The sequence below is a fragment of the Myxocyprinus asiaticus genome, chromosome 14, assembly GCF_019703515.2.
Source record: "Myxocyprinus asiaticus isolate MX2 ecotype Aquarium Trade chromosome 14, UBuf_Myxa_2, whole genome shotgun sequence".
Lineage (NCBI taxonomy): Eukaryota > Metazoa > Chordata > Actinopteri > Cypriniformes > Catostomidae > Myxocyprinus > Myxocyprinus asiaticus.
The window spans coordinates 29,050,523-29,066,711 of NC_059357.1; the positions used below are offsets into that span (position 1 = coordinate 29,050,523).

General features: G+C 39.5%; 1 protein-coding gene across 1 annotated transcript in view; it reads right to left on the bottom strand.

The window, feature by feature from the left end:
* The window catches only part of myo15aa (myosin XVAa), a 60,621-nt gene that overhangs the window by 3,536 nt on the left and 40,896 nt on the right, over positions 1-16,189 (bottom strand). Inside the window, exons 57-62 of the mRNA XM_051716264.1 lie at positions 16,056-16,133; positions 15,167-15,263; positions 14,886-15,046; positions 14,600-14,733; positions 13,629-13,762; positions 13,408-13,541 (exon numbers count right to left, since the gene is read on the bottom strand). Of these exons, the coding sequence (XP_051572224.1) occupies positions 13,408-13,541; positions 13,629-13,762; positions 14,600-14,733; positions 14,886-15,046; positions 15,167-15,263; positions 16,056-16,133 (738 nt within the window). The remainder of the gene's footprint in view (positions 1-13,407; positions 13,542-13,628; positions 13,763-14,599; positions 14,734-14,885; positions 15,047-15,166; positions 15,264-16,055; positions 16,134-16,189) is intronic.

Consider the following 16,189-nt stretch of genomic DNA (forward strand, 5'->3'; position numbering starts at 1 on the left):
ATAGTTTGTATGATTATTATGTGTGTGTATGTATGTATGTATGTGTATATATATATGTATTTATGTTTGTATATGTATGTATGTATATTGACCACAGGGTTGTTTTTTGGGGGGGGGTCGGGGAGGGGGGGTTGTGTGGTTTAAATGTTGATTTTATATATATATATATATATATACACTATATTGCCAAAAGTATTCGCTCACCTGCCTTTAGACGCATATGAACTTAAGTGACATCCCATTCTTAATCCATAGGGTTTAATATGACGTCGGCCCACCCTTTGCAGCTATAACAGCTTCAACTATTCTGGGAAGGCTTTCCACAAGGTTTAGGAGTGTGTTTATGGGAATTTTTGACCATTCTTCCAGAAGCGCATTTGTGAGGTCAGACACTGATGTTGGACGAGAAGGCCTGGCTCACAGTCTTCGCTCTAATTCATCCCAAAGGTGCTCTATCGGGTTGAGGTCAGGACTCGGTGCAGGCCAGTCAAGTTCTTCCACACCAAACTCGCTCATCCATGTCTTTATGGACCTTGCTTTGTGCACTGGTGCGCAGTCATGTTGGAACAGGAAGGGGCCATCCCCAAACTGTTCCCACAAAGTTGGGAGCATGGAATTGTCCAAAATCTCTTGGTATGCTGAAGCATTCAGAATTCCTTTCACTGGAACTAAGAGGCCAAGCCCAGCTCCTGAAAAACAACCCCACACCATAATCCCCCCTCCACCAAACTTCACAGTTGGCACAATGCAGTCAGACAAGTACCGTTCTCCTGGCAACCGCCAAACCCAGACTCGTCCATAAGATTGCCAGATGGAGAAGTGTGATTCGTCACTCCAGAGAATGCGTCTCCACTGCTCTAGAATCCAGTGGCGGCGTGCTTTACACCACTGCATCCGACGCTTTGCATTGCACTTGGTGATGTATGGCTTGGATGCAGCTGCTCGGCCATGGAAACCCATTCCATGAAGCTCTCTACGCACTGTTCTTGAGCTAATCTGAAGGCCACATGAACTTTGGAGGTCTGTAGCGATTGACTCTGCAGAAAGTTGGCGACCTCTGCGCACTATGCGCCTCAGCATCCGCTGACCCCGCTCTGTCATTTTATGTGGCTGAGTTGCTGTCATTCCCAATCGCTTCCACTTTTTTATAATACCACTGGCAGTTGACTGTGGAATATTTAGTAGCGAGGAAATTTCACGACTGGACTTGTTGCACAGGTGGCATCCTATCACAGTACCACGCTGGAATTCACTGAGCCCCTGAGAGCGGCCCATTCTTTCACAAATGTTTGTAGAAGCAGTCTGCATGCCTAGGTGCTTCATTTTATACACCTGTGGCCATGGAAGTGATTGGAACACCTGAATTCAATTATTTGGATGGGTGAGCGAACACTTTTGGCAATATAGTGTATATATATGTTTACAATTCATTGTAAAAAATTTACATAAAAAAAAAAAAAATGCTGAAATCAATGTTTATATGGAGACCAACTGGTCCTCAGTATCCTCCGTGGCTTGGGAGGCACTTAAAGCGGTTCTTAGGGGCCGGATCATACAGTATGCCTCATTCACCAAACAATCCAAAGCACGAGAACTCGTGGAGTTGGAAGGGAATATTAAAAGTGCCAAGGCAGAGCTGAAGTGCCGAATGTCATCTGATGGCCTCAGAGAATTGACCCGATTGAAATATAGATATAATACTATTTTGTCGCAGAAAGTGGAGTTTTGGTTATTCAGGGCAAGACAGTCATACTTTGAGTCGGGTGACAAAGCAGGGAAGATTTTGGCTAGATATATAAAGCAGGGAGAGTCTTTTTCTACCATTCCCACAGTGAAATCTGCTGGTGGAGAAATATTTATCTCAGCCATTGATATTAATAATGCTTTTAAAGAATTCTATCTTGATCTCTATAGTTCCACGTCTTTGTCTACTGATGAAGATATTAGAAATTTTGTGGAACCATTAGAACTCCCTAAACTGATGAATGAGCAAAAAAATCTTGATTCTGAGATAAACTTGGAGGAGCTTGGCGAGGTAATTAGAGCCTTGCCTACAGACAAGGCTCCAAGTTTTTTAGATCTTATGCTACAGAATTGGCTCCACTTTTATTAGAAATGTATACGGAATCATTAAAGAATGGAAAGCTTCCGCCAACCATGACGCAAGCCCGGATTAGTCTGTTTCTTAAAAAGGACAAAGATCCAAGCGAGTGTAAGAGTTACCGTCCAATTTCCCTGATCCAGCTAGACATTAAAATATTGTCAAAAATGTTGGCTAATCGATTAAGTAAAGTTGTGACATCTCTTATACATATAGATCAGGTGGGGTTTATTTGGGGCCGCAGCTCTTCTGATAACATTAGGCATTTCATCAATATCATGTGGTCAGTGGCAAATGATCAGACTCCGGTCGCTGCCATCTCACTTGACGCCAAAAAGGCGTTTGATATGGTAGCATGGGATTATCTTTGTAATGTTTTGGAAATGTACAGGTTTGGGAATATGTTTAGTGGATGGATTAAGTGACTTTATAGACACCTGTTAGCGGCGGTACAAACAAATGGAATAATTTCAGATTACTTTACTCTGGATGTTCTTGGGATACAGAGTTAATTGGTCTAAATTCGAAGCTTTGGTTCTGACAGCGTACTGCCCGGTAACTGCTTTTCAGCCGGGTGCCTTTCAGTGCCCCAAACAGGGCTTTTTTTTTTTTTTTTTTTTTTTTTATATTAACAATTTTTATTGATTCCATTCAACAAATTAAATAAACATAGCTGAAAATGCAGAATCAAATTATGTACAATTAAACCCTTCCCCCCCGAACACCCCCACCCGACACAAACACTCACCCCAGTGGTCATAAATATAAAAATATATATATAAAATCTGGATCTCAACACACCCCCAAAAGACATGAGTTATGTCTCCAACCTCTGATTGACATTGCCAGCAGGTGGGTGTGTCTTTAAGACCAAGCCTATACAATCTGGAGGGGGTCCAGTAAAATCGCTGTAAATCTTTAATTGCATAAGGCGAACCCTTGCAGATGCAGACTTGACATTTTTAGGATCCTAGCCCACACCCCCTCCTCCAATGTCAAGTTTAGATCTTTCTCCCATAATTTTTTGAGAGAATTCAAAGTTCCATCCTCCAGACTCTGAATTAGCAGGGAGTAATACACTGATGCATCATGACCCTTCCTAAAAGCAGCAATCACCACTCCCAGAGTATCTGCCGCACTGGGGGGGTGCGTGCAACTCCCAAAAACAGTGCAGAGTAGGTGGCGCAGCTGTAAATACTTATAAAACTGAGATCTGGGAATGCCAAAATGTTGAACCAAATTTTCAAAAGGTCTCAATACTCCACTCTCATATAGGTCACCAAGTGTATTAACCCCCCTCACAATCCAATCTGACCAACAGAAAGGGGATTTATTAATACATAGTTTAGGGTTCAGTCATATGCTCGAGGCTACGTTTAAATAAATATCAGAATTAAACACTCTGGACACTTTTGTCCATATCGAGTGCAAATGCAAAGTAAAGGGGTGCGACTTAACCTCTCCGGCTAGTTTAATCGAAAGGCTTTGCAGTGGTGAGATAGGGGCAAGAACTTCCTTTTCGATACAAAACCAGGGAGGGGCTCTCTCAGGTGGAAGCGACCAATGAGCCAAATGTCTAAGACCGAATGCATAATAATAAAACAAAATCTTGGGTAGGCCTAACCCACCTTTGTCAATCGGCCTGTGTAACTTATTGAAATTTAACCTGGGACGCTTACCATTCCAAATGAAGGACTTCGCTATGTTATCAAATTGCTTGAAATAAGAGAGGGGGACATCTACAGGGAGAGACTGTAGCAGGTAGTTGAATTTTGGGATACAATTAATTTTAATAACCTTCCCAGTCATAGATAAATGTAATGAAGCCCACCTGTCCACATCATTCAAAAACCTTTTTATTAAGGGATCAAAATTAACTCTGACTAAATCAGACAAATTTGCTGGGAATAAAATTCCCAAATACTTAATTCCCTGTTTGGGCCACTGGAAGGCACCCAACTGGAAGGCCATTACTGGACAGTAAGCTGTCAAAGCCAAAGCTTCGGATTTAGACCAACTGTCTTTGTATCCTGAAAACTTGGAAAAGGAGTTAATAATTATGTGGAGGAAAGGCATAGATCTAGTAGGGTCAGAGACAAATAATAAAATATCATCTGCATAAAGCAGAAGCTTATGCGCCACACCTCCCGCAATTACCTTTGGAAAATCATCCTCCTTTCTTATCGCGGCTGCTAATGGTTCAAGGGCAAGACAGAACAATAATGGGGAAAGAGGGCAACCCTGCCGGGTGCCCCAATCCAGAGTAAAATAATCTGAAATTAATCCGTTTGTTTGTACCACTGCTACAGGGTGTCTATAAAGTAACTTAATCCAAGCAATAAATGTACTCCCGAACCCATATATTTCCAAAATCTTACAAATATAATCCCATTCTACCATATCAAATGCCTTTTTGGCGTCAAGTGAGATGGCAGCGACCGGAGATTGATCATTCGCTACTGACCACATGATATTGATGAGACGCCTAATATTATCAGAAGAGCTACGGCCTCAAATAAACCCCACCTGATCTATATGTATAAGCGATGTCATAACTTAATCGATTAGCCAGAATTTTTGCATTTTTTTTTACATCTAACTTGATCAGGGAAATTGGGCGGTAACTTTTACACTCACTTGGATCTTTGTCCTTTTTAAGAATCAGACTGCTCCGGGCTTGTGTCCTGGTTGGTGGAAGCTTTCCATTCTTTAATGATTCTGTATAAACTTCTAACAAAAGTGGAGCCAGTTCTGTAGCATAAGATTTGAAAAACTCGGAAAAGCCGTCAGGCCCCGGAGCCTTGCCTGTAGGTAAGGCCTTAATTACCTCATCAAGCTCCTCCAAGGTTATCTCAGAATCAAGAGAATTTGTTTGCTCAGTCGTCAGTTTAGGAAGATCTAACGGTTCCACAAAGATCCTAATATCTTCATCAGTAGACGAAGACGTGGAACTATAGAGATCAAAGTAGAATTCTTTAAAAGCATTATTAATATCAATGGCCAAGGTAAATATTTCACCACCTGCAGATTTCACAGAGGGAATGGTAGAAAAAGACTCTCTCTGCTTTATATATCTAGCCAAAAGTTTTCCTGTTTTGTCCCCTGACTCAAAGTATGACTGTCTTGCCCTGAATAATCAAAACTCCACTTTCCATGACAAAATAGTATTATATCTATATTTCAATCGGGTCAATTCTCTGAGGCCATCAGATGACATACGGCGCTTCAGCTCTGCCTCTGCACTTTTAATATTTCCTTCCAACTCCACAAGTTCTTGTGCTTTGGATTTTTTGGGTATGAGGCATACTGTATGATCCAACCCCTAAGAACCACCTTAAGTGCCTCCCAAGCCACGCCCACAGAGGATACTGAGGAACAGTTGGTCTCCATATAAACATTGATTTCAGTCTTTAACATTTGTTGGTAATCAGGATTTTGCAAAAGGGACACATTAAGGCGCCAACTATATGATCTCTTTTTCTCTGTATATGGCAACACCTCTAAACTCACTAGAGCATGATCTGAGACTAAGATATTTCCAACTGAGCAATCAACAACAGATGAAATGAGGAATTTGGATATATAAAAAAATCTATTCTAGAATAAATCTTATGGACTGATGAAAAAAATGCATAGTCTACCAGATGGATTCAAAAGTCTCCAAATATCTGTAAGACCAAGATTTTTACACATCCTGTGAAGCGTCAATGTTGCTCTAGGGGGTTTACACACTTTTGCTTCACTATGATCAAGGACTGAGTCCATCAAAAGATTAAAGTCTCCTCCCAATATTATATCATGAGGGGTGCCAGCGGTTTGCAGCATCCCTTCAAAATCTATAAAAAAGCCCTCGTCATCAGCGTTAGGTGCATAAATATTAGCCAAAATCAACCTTTGCCCCTGAATTTCATCTGAAACAATAATGACTCTCCCTAATTTATCTTTAGTCTGTTTGAGACATTTGAATTGTAAATGTTTATTAATCAATATAATGACTCCCTTGCTCTTACTTGAGCCAGCACTTAAGAAAATATGTCCACCCCATATCTTCCCAAATTTTTCAGCTTCCTTCGGGGAAAGATGTGTTTCTTGAAGAAACACTATATCATATTTCTTACGTTTAAGAAAAGAAATAACCTTCCTTCTTTTTATGGGGTGCCCCAACCCATTCACATTCCATGTGGAGAGAGATAACCCACTTATACTAACATTTGACTTTTTGATATAGTAGAAAAAATAAATTGTGTGTCAAAAACAAAATTATACAGACCACATTCCCCATTAGTGAAATAATCAAACCCCGAACAAAACAAACAGAAAAAAGAAAAACGTGCACATTAACCCCGCGCACGACAGCGCCAATCGGCAACAATCCCTCCAAACTCAAAAGGTCCATGAATGCCCACGAGCCCCCACGACAACTTTGCCATCGGATTGTTCAATTTTGCCTCACAAATTTGTGAGGCAAAATTACATAACAGAAAATACTTTGTAAAATAAACCCCAGCCAGTAGGGAGAATGAACACAAAGAACGTGTAGATTAATTCACAGAACTGTCTCAAAGGTGTGATCTTCCACAAAACAAATTCCAGCTGATATAAAACCGTTCGGATTCCTCGGACAGACAAACGAATGTTCAGTGAGCCAGATGTTATGAGTTCAGTATGATCAGTATGATCATTCCAATGTCCCGTAAAAAAAACTCAACAAAACAAACTCCAGCCAGCAGGAGGAATAAGCATGAAGAACGAACAGATTAATCCACAGCTGTTCCAAAGGAATCTTATTCAATAGAACAAGCTCCAGCCGCTAGGCGGAACCAATACAAAAAGAAACAAAACTGGCATCCCGGTGCCTCGGATGGTCGAGTCAATTCACTCGGAGGCCACATAAAAGTATTTACCATTACTTACACAATCCGTCAACTTTATAAAAGACATCCTTTGTGTGAGCATGTAGATATTTTGCGGTCATCTGTAATGTCCACTCTCAAACTGGCCGGGAACTTCAATGCAAAAGTAATCTTTCGTCAATGCAAAAGTTTCTTTATGGTAAAATGTTATTTACAAAACAAACTCCAGCCGCTCGGCGGAACCAATGCAAAAAGAAAAAAAGAAACCAAAATGACGCCCAGCTTCCACAAAAGCCAGAGTAAGTACAGTGAGTCGACCCACTCACATGAGAAACACCCAATGGTTTACTCACCCATTGATTCTATAAAAGACATCGCCTGATTTGGACATGTAAATACTTTGCAACCGTCCTTCATTTGTATTCTCACTTTGGCCGGAAACATCAGAGCAAAAGTGATCTTTCGCTGATGTAAGAGTTTCTTACATTCCTTGAACCGATCGCGTTTCTCTCTTGTCGAACTCGCAAAGTCCGGGAACAAGAAATTATTATGGTTCTTCCAAGAAAGCTTCCCTTTGCTCCTCGCCTGGCGCAACACAAGATCTTTATCGGATGATCTCATAAATTTGGCCAGATTAGATCGGGGCCTTTCTCCCTCAGCGAATCTGTGAGCTGGGACTTTGTGAGCACGCTTGATTTCCAGTTTATGGCCTGTTATGTCAAGCAGACTTGTGAAAAGCTTGTCTAGGAATTTCACCATATCTCTGCCCTCCTCATGCTCAGGAATTCCAACAATTCGAACGTTATTCCTGCGGCTTCTATTCTCAAGATCTTCAAGCTTTTCAAGGAGATGTTCCAAATCAACTTTGGTCGTGGGCAGATTAGCAGCTAATTCCCTCTCTGATGACTCCAAATAATCGATTAGTCGTCTTGCATGGCGTCACGTGACTCCCCCCCCAAAACAGGGCATTAAGTATTTGGGTATTTTATTCCCAGCAAATTTGTGTGATATAGTTAGAGTTAATTTTGACCCTTTAATAATAATGTTTTCGAGCGATGTGGTCAAGTGGACTTCATTACATTTATCGATGATTGGGAAGGTTAATGTTATTAAAATGAATTGTATTCCAAAATTCAACTACTTGCTACAGTCTCTCCCTATAGATGTCCCCCTCTCTTATTTCAAGTATTTTGATAGCATAGCGAAGTCCTTCATTTGGAATGGTAAACGTCCCAGATTACATTTCAGTAAGCTGCATTGGCCGAATGAGAAAAGTGGGCTAGGCCTACCCAAGATTTTGTTTTATTATTATGCGTTCAGTCTCAGACATTTGGGTCATTGGTCGCTTCCACCTGAGAGAACCCCTCCCTGGTTTTGTATTGAACAGGAGGTTCTTGCCCCTATTTCAACATTACAAAGCCTTTCTATTAAACTAACCAGAGAAGTTAAGTTACACCCCGATATCTCGCATTTGCACTCAGTATGGACAAAAGTGTCCAGAGTGTTTAATTCAGACATTTATTTAAATGTTGCCTCGAGCATATGGCTGAACCCAAAATTATGTATTAATAAGTCCCCTTTCTGCTGGTGGAGTGGATTGTGAGGGGGTTACTACACTTGGTGATCTATATGCAGAGGTGGGTAGTAACGCGCTACATTTACTCCGTTACATTTACTTGAGTAACATTTTGGGGAAAAAAATACTTTTAAAGTAGGTTTAAAAGTGGGTACTTTTTACTCTCAATCAAGTAAATTTCAAATGAAATTTTTTTACTTTTACTTCTTTACAATGGGTGGCGTTACTGTCGTTACATTACTGGGTTTAATTTTAATTAATGTGTAATTTATTGAGAGATTATTGAATGGGACTTTTACGAGAGTGGAAGTTCACACAGCTGCGTGCGCTGTCGCTCAATCACTGCTGCAGCATCAAACACTTTCTTTGCTCCGCACAGTGAAAAAAGTATAGTTTCGTCATGCAATGCCTTCATTTAACACCAAGACAAGCTGATATTTCAAGATTAAAATCACAGCTCCAACTGAGGTAAGTTTTGGCTCTAATCCTAACGCAGGCTTTTCTGTGTAATGAGATGGTCATTTTCAGGGTGATAATGTAACTGGGCTCTTATGACATCAGTTTTTAAGTGTACATTTTTAAATCAGTGCAGCAATATATCAGTGTGCTTTGTCACACATCCCGCATGTAATAAGTAGTATTTATGCATTTACTCCACGCCCTCGCGGGGGTACTGGAAACTATTGCAGCTACTTGAGGCGGATTAACTGTATAAATCCATGTAAACATCCAAGTTAAGTGTAAATCACTGCCATTCGTGTGATCAACAACTGGAGCGCGAACAGACAGCATTTCTGCGTGTGCACAGTGAGGTGCGTGGGGCGCACACGTGTGAGATGTGCTGGCGCGTGGCGATCGTGTGGCAAAGAGAGTGGCTGTGTCCGCAATCGTTCACTCATTCACTATTTCCTGTATAGTTAATGGCAGTAAGTGCACTATGTCTCTGCAGTAAGTGAAGGAAATGAGTGAATTCAGACATGAGTGTCAGAGCTCTGGGGCTGCCACAGATACAACGTCACATGTTACATTTTTAAATACTTGGGCCTTACTTGTTATTCTTATTAAATAATATATTAATATCATAAATCTTAATTCTGTTTGTCATTTTTAATATATACTGTGTGTTAATATAAAGAGTAAACACATTTTATTAAATAAAGAGTACATTTTAAAATGTATCTGTATGTTTTGTCTCTCTATATGCTATTATGTTATTTTAATCAAGTAATGATTTGTCAAAAAGTAATTTACTACATTCAGCATGAAATAAAACATTGTAGGAGTGAAGGAAGCAGTAAACTCCCAGCTCGTACGTCTTTCCCTTGGTGGACTGTGGTCAATTAACCATTGTCGAGTGTACATCAAATGTACACTTGAAATTAGAGTGCATTGTGGGTAATAATGAGTGGTCAAAAGTAGGGAACGAGTGGCTCACTCAGAATTCAGACACTCCTACAAAATAGCGGACACTCGATATAGTGCACTATATAGTGGATAGGGGCGGTTTCAGACACAGCCAGTGAGTTTGTGCCCTACATAGGCTGCGTACTCTGCGCTTAGAGAGCGGCGGTACTGCTGTACAGAACTAATGATCTAAATACTTATGACACTGAAAACTGTAACTACACTGAAATAAGAATCCACACAGGTCTTTAAAAGCTATGAAATAGCGAAAGAAGGCATTTATAAAGCATGATCTTGCTTTGGTTTATATTTCAGCATTATATATAATGTCCTTGTGGTACATTTTCATGTTTTCACCGTAATATTTACTAGAAATGTTTCCAAACCTCTCCTCTTAAAGGAATAGTTCACCCAAAAATTACAATTCTCATTATTTACCACCTCTTGCCACCCTAGATGTGTATGACTTTCTTTCATCTGCTGAACTCAAATGAAGATTTTTAGAAGAATTCCTCAGCTCTGAAGGTCCATACAATGCAAGTGAATGGGTGGCAACATTTTAAAGATAAACAAAATCACATAAGTCAGCATAAAAGTAATCCATAAGACTCCAGTGGTTAAATCAATATCTTCAGAAGTGATGTGATAGGTGTGGATGAGAAACAGAGAAACAGATCACTTTCACATTCTTCTTCTTGAGTTTTTGGTGATTCACATTCTTCTCTGCATATCGCCCCCTGCTGTCTAGTAAAAAATGACAAATATTGATCTGTTTCTCACCCACACCTATCATATCACTTCTGAATACATGGATTTAGCCACTGGAGTCTTATGGATTAATTTTATGCTGCCTTTATGTGCTTTTTGGAGCATCAGAATTTTTGCCTACAGAGCTAAAATATTCTTCTAAAAATCTTAATTTGTGTTCTGCAGAAGAAAGGGATGGCATGAGGGTTAGTAAATGATGAGAGAATATTAATTTTTGGGTAAACTATCTCTTTAAAGTGATAACTCAGCCATAATTTAATATTCTGTCATCATTTCTCTACCCTCTTGTTGTTCCAAACCAGTGTGACGCTTGGTATTATGTGGAACACAAAATATGTTAGACAGAATGTTAGGGACTGACAATCTCAGTCACCATTCACTTTCAAAATATATATTTAAAAAAACACATTCACTGAAAGTAAATAGTGACTCAGGCAAACATTCTGTCTAATATCTCCTTATTGTGTTGCATGGAAGAAAGAAAGTCATATGGGTTTGGAACAACATGATGGTGAATGAAGACAGAATTTCCATTAATAATAATAATAATTCTGTAGTACATGTTCAAACGTTTATTATGTAATGGAATATAGGGTAGTTAACGTCTATTATGTCATTTGTGAAAGTAACGAGTTATTCACTACTTGAGTACTCTTTTAATTGGATACTTTATTACTCTTACTCAAGTAATTATTTATGTTAGTACTTTTACTTCTACTTGAGTAATTATTTTTTTGAAGTAATTGTACTTTTACTTGAGTACAGTTTTTGGCTACTCTACCCACCTCTGCCTATATGAGAGCGGAGTGTTGAGATCCTTTGAAAATTTGGTTCAACATTTTGGGATTCCCAGATCTCAGTTCTTTAGGTATTTACAGCTGTGCCACCTGTTCTGTACTATTTTTGGGAGCAGCATACACCCCCCTAAAGCGGCAGACACTCTGGTAGGGGTGATTACTGTTTTCGGAAAAGGTCATGAGGCATCAGTGTATTACTCCCTGCTAAGTCAGAGTCTGGGGGATGGAACTTTAACTTCTATCAAGAGATTATGAGAGAAAGATATAAACTTGCTATTGGAGGAGGGAGTGTGGGCTAGGATTCTAAAAAAACGTCAAGTCTGCATCTAGAGACGAAAGGGTGCGCCTTATGCAATTCAAGATTTTACATCGATTCTTTTGGACCCACTCTAGTTTGTATAGGCTTGGTCTTAAAGACACACCCACCTGCTGACGATACCAATCAGAGGATGGAGACACAACCCATGTTTTTTGGTGGTGTGTTAAGATCCAAGGATTTTGGTTGAAGGTTCAGAGTTTTTTGTGTGACGTATTGGGCACTCGGGTTTCATTTTGCCCCAGACTCTGTATTTTGGGCGATGGGGCGGTCATCGATGTAGAGAATAGACACATAAAGGCTTCACGCCATCCACTGAGGCAACCATGCTCAACTCACCATGCGCCCCACCCAGAACGAACCACATTATAGCGATCACGAGGAGGTTACCCCATGTGACTCTACCCTCCCTAGCAACCGGGCCAATTTGGTTGCTTAGGAGACCTGGCTGGAGTCACTCAGCACACCCTGGGATTCAAACTAGCGAACTCCAGGGGTGGTAGCCAGCGTCTTTACCACTGAGCTACCCAGGCCCCCCTCAGAGAGATAGTTTTAAGGGGATGGAGGTCAGCTGGAGTGCCCTCATTTCAGGAGTGGTGCTCGGAGATGGGGAGGGTGGCGGCTTTTGAAGAAGGGTCATTTAGAAGACTGGGGAAATTGGACTAGTTTGTGGGGAAATGGGGCAGATATCTGCCGTTTCCGGAGGGCTCTCAGGGAGGGGCAGTGGAGAGAGAGGTGTAGCTGTCAATATGTGTGATTTATATATATATATATATATATATATATATATATATATATATATATATATATATAATATAGTGTAATAGTGGGGATTAATTGTTGATTCTATGTATATATGTTTTGTTTTTCTGTGTTTAATATGTGAATCAATAAAAAAATTGTTAATCAGAAAAGTAAGAGGAATCTGTGATGTCAGCCGAAAAGTCAAAGCAAGTTATTACATTTTGATAAAAGATTACAGACACTTTTTTTGTTCATCGATGGATTTTGCACATTAAAGGGATAGTTCACCCAAAAATAAAAATTCTCTCATCATTTCCTCACCCTCATGCCATCCCAGATGTGTGACTATCTTTTTACTGTAGGTCCATACAATGCAAGTGAATGGTTCCAAAAATCACAAAAAGGCCACATAACAGCAATCCATAAGACTCCAGTGGTTAAATCCATATTTTCAATGCAATATGATAGATGTGGGTAAGAAATAGATCAATATTTAAGTCTTTTTTTACTATAAATCTCCACTTTTACTTTTACTTTCACATACCTTCACATTTTGAAAGTGAAAATGGAGATTTCTGGTAAAAAAAAAAAAAAATTTAAAAAAAAACATTGTAAGGACCTACAGAGCTGAGATATTCTTCTAAAAATCTTTGTTAGTGTTCTGCAAAAGAAAGAAAGTCATACACATCTGGGATGGCATGAAGATGAGAGAATTTTCTTATTTTTGGGTGAACTATCGCTTTAAGTAAATAGTGTCAATTCTGATGTCATTTTGACTTTAAGGCTTACTGTCATTACAGCTTAAAAGACTATTTTAATAAGGATCTAAAATAAGAGGCTAAACTTACATGAGTATCTTTGCTTAGAAAGTTCAGACCATTTTGATTGACAGCCAGTACGCATGGGGTGTCAATAGCATTGTTGCTGCTGCTTTGTATGTAGAAGAATGATGACCCAAACATGGGAAAAGCACTGACGAGCCCTGCAGAGACATAAGCACAACAGTCAGTCTTGAGAATAAATGGCTATCCGCCTCCGCATTGGCTGTGCTCCTAAGTCAACTCCTCACCCAGAAATTGTGCTCTGGCCTGATGAGGACTGAGCGCCTGGACCTGCTGGTTATGCTGGATCACCATGTTCAGCCATTGCTGAGGCCGCTGGAGCCCAAAGAGCTGGGAGGGAATATACTCTTGAACCTCATGGCTGATAGCAGAGAACAAAAAGAGGTTAGTCTACAGGATGGTAAGAAAAAATGCCCTCAGAAATGACAGAAATGGACCCAAAATTCTATATATTCTGATGTAATGCAGAAGTATTAAATTCTCAATCTTGAGGATTTCTGTATTAATAAATGATTACATTTTAGTATTTGACATAGACAGATGAGACACAGTTTATGTATTAATTGGTTAGAAATAAAATGTGCCCTCATATAGGTAAAAAATGCCCCTGAAAATCAAATACAGGGGGAAAATATTGCCCCTTAATGTAAAAGACAGTTTCTGACACTGGTCTACAGTCTCCTGCATCAGTGGTTCTCAGCTGGTTTTTCCTTTTAGGACCCAGGACACAGTACTAAAATTGATGGTCATACAAAAGCAAAAATGTCTAAATTTGTGCTTGGATTGGCAGATAAGGACATGCAATCTGTCCATGTTAGCATCTATCTAATTTGGCTAGCTTAGCAACCATGTGACAGGTGAATATGAGCCAAAAAAATATTTAATTGAGTTTGATTGGACACACAGCCTGTGACATCTCCCTTCTAAACATTGATAAGCCTATTTGTTTTGCTAGCCTAACTATGTATGATTATATGCTTAGTTGCATTTTATTATTTGCATTTAACATTGTTTTTAGAAGGGTGTCTGGGACCCTATCAGAACAGATCTATACTTTTTGGGTCATGATCCACCTGTTAAGAACCACTGTCCTGCATAATTGCATCTAAGCTAATATGTCCATTTTAAAACATTTAGGCTATTGAGGAATATGCAACATATTCTTCTTTTAGATTATAAAGTAGATTTATGGCATTACAGGGTGGGGAGGTAGATAGAGTCCTTGGCACGATGTTGCAGAGCAGCCAATTTTGACACTTGTTGCAGCTGTTGATCACTGGCCTTACCCTGTGGGATGACATTGAGCAGCCCTTTCAAGTAGTCAGGGGAAATCTGCAAAACATGAATGAAGACATTAGCAGCTTTTAAAGAGAAAACCTTGAACAAACCAAGACCAAATCCTTCAGATCTACTGTAACTGATGCAATAAACAGCATAAAACATGAAAGAAAGTCTGGGAAATTGAATCAGTCTGGTTGACGAACCTGATTGTAATGCATAGTGACTCCGAGCTCATTGTCAAACTTTAGTGGCTGTGTCCAGATTACTCGTCGAAACCACAGACTGTAGTTGCTATCAATGTGTTCTGCCTCTGTAGCAATATCCAAGATGTACTCCCTTTTGTTTAGCGGGCGGACATTCTGACCTGCAGAATGAGAGTCATTGGGTTAACACAGTTAACTTGAATGACTTGACACTTTGCAAAAATATGTGAACTGCCATATCAGCTATTTTGATATGATTGTGCGCTCTCTTGTCATCTCACCTCTGTTTGTGACCACAAATATAGCATACTCTTCCAGGGCCTCAATTTTATGCAGACCCATCTCATAGCACAGCTCTTCAATGGCATCCAAAGCCACCTTCACAGTCAAGTAACCAAAGTGAATTAGCCTCATACTTGTTCTGTTAAATAAATTACTTCACTAGCCAAGCTGCATTAAATATTGTTAAAAATTAAAGGGAAAGTTCACCCAAAAATAAAAATTCTCTGATCATTTACTCACCCTCGTGCCATCCCAGATGTGTATGACTTTCTTTCTTCTGCTTAACACAAACAAAGATTTTTAGAAGAATATCTCAGCTCTGTAGGTCCATATAATGCAAGTGAATGGTGACCAACACTTTAAAGCTAAAAAAGCACATAAATGCAGCATAAAAGTAATCCATACGGTTAAATCCATCTCTTCAGAAGCCATATAAGTATGGGTGAGAAACGGATCAATATTTAAGTCCTTTTTACTATAAATCTCCACTTTCAATTTCACATTCTTCTTCTTTTGTTTTTTTGGCAATTCACATTCTTAGTGCATATTGCCACCTACTGGACAGGGGTGGAGATTTATAGAAAAAAAGGACTTAAAAATTTATCTGTTTCTCACCCACATCTATCATAACACTTCAGAAGATTTGGATTAAACCACTTGAGTTTTATGGATTACTTTTACTCTGCCTTTATGTGATTTTTGAAGATTCGAAGTTCTGGCCACCATTCACTTGCATTGTATGGACCTACAGAGCTGAAATATTCTTCTAAAAATCTCTGTTTGTGTTCAGCAAAAGAAAGAAAGTCATACACATCTGGGATGGCATGAGGGTGAGTAAATTATGAAAATATTCATTTTTGGGTGAACTAACCCTTTTAGTTCACTTACTGAGCAGGTTTTAATTTTTAGGTGGCGTTCAATTCCACCAGGAAACAGAAACAACTGCCGTTTGGAGCTCCGTCCAGCCTTGAAAACAAGGGTTGTACTTAATTAAGCACAGACTGGAAAATACCATAGCATTA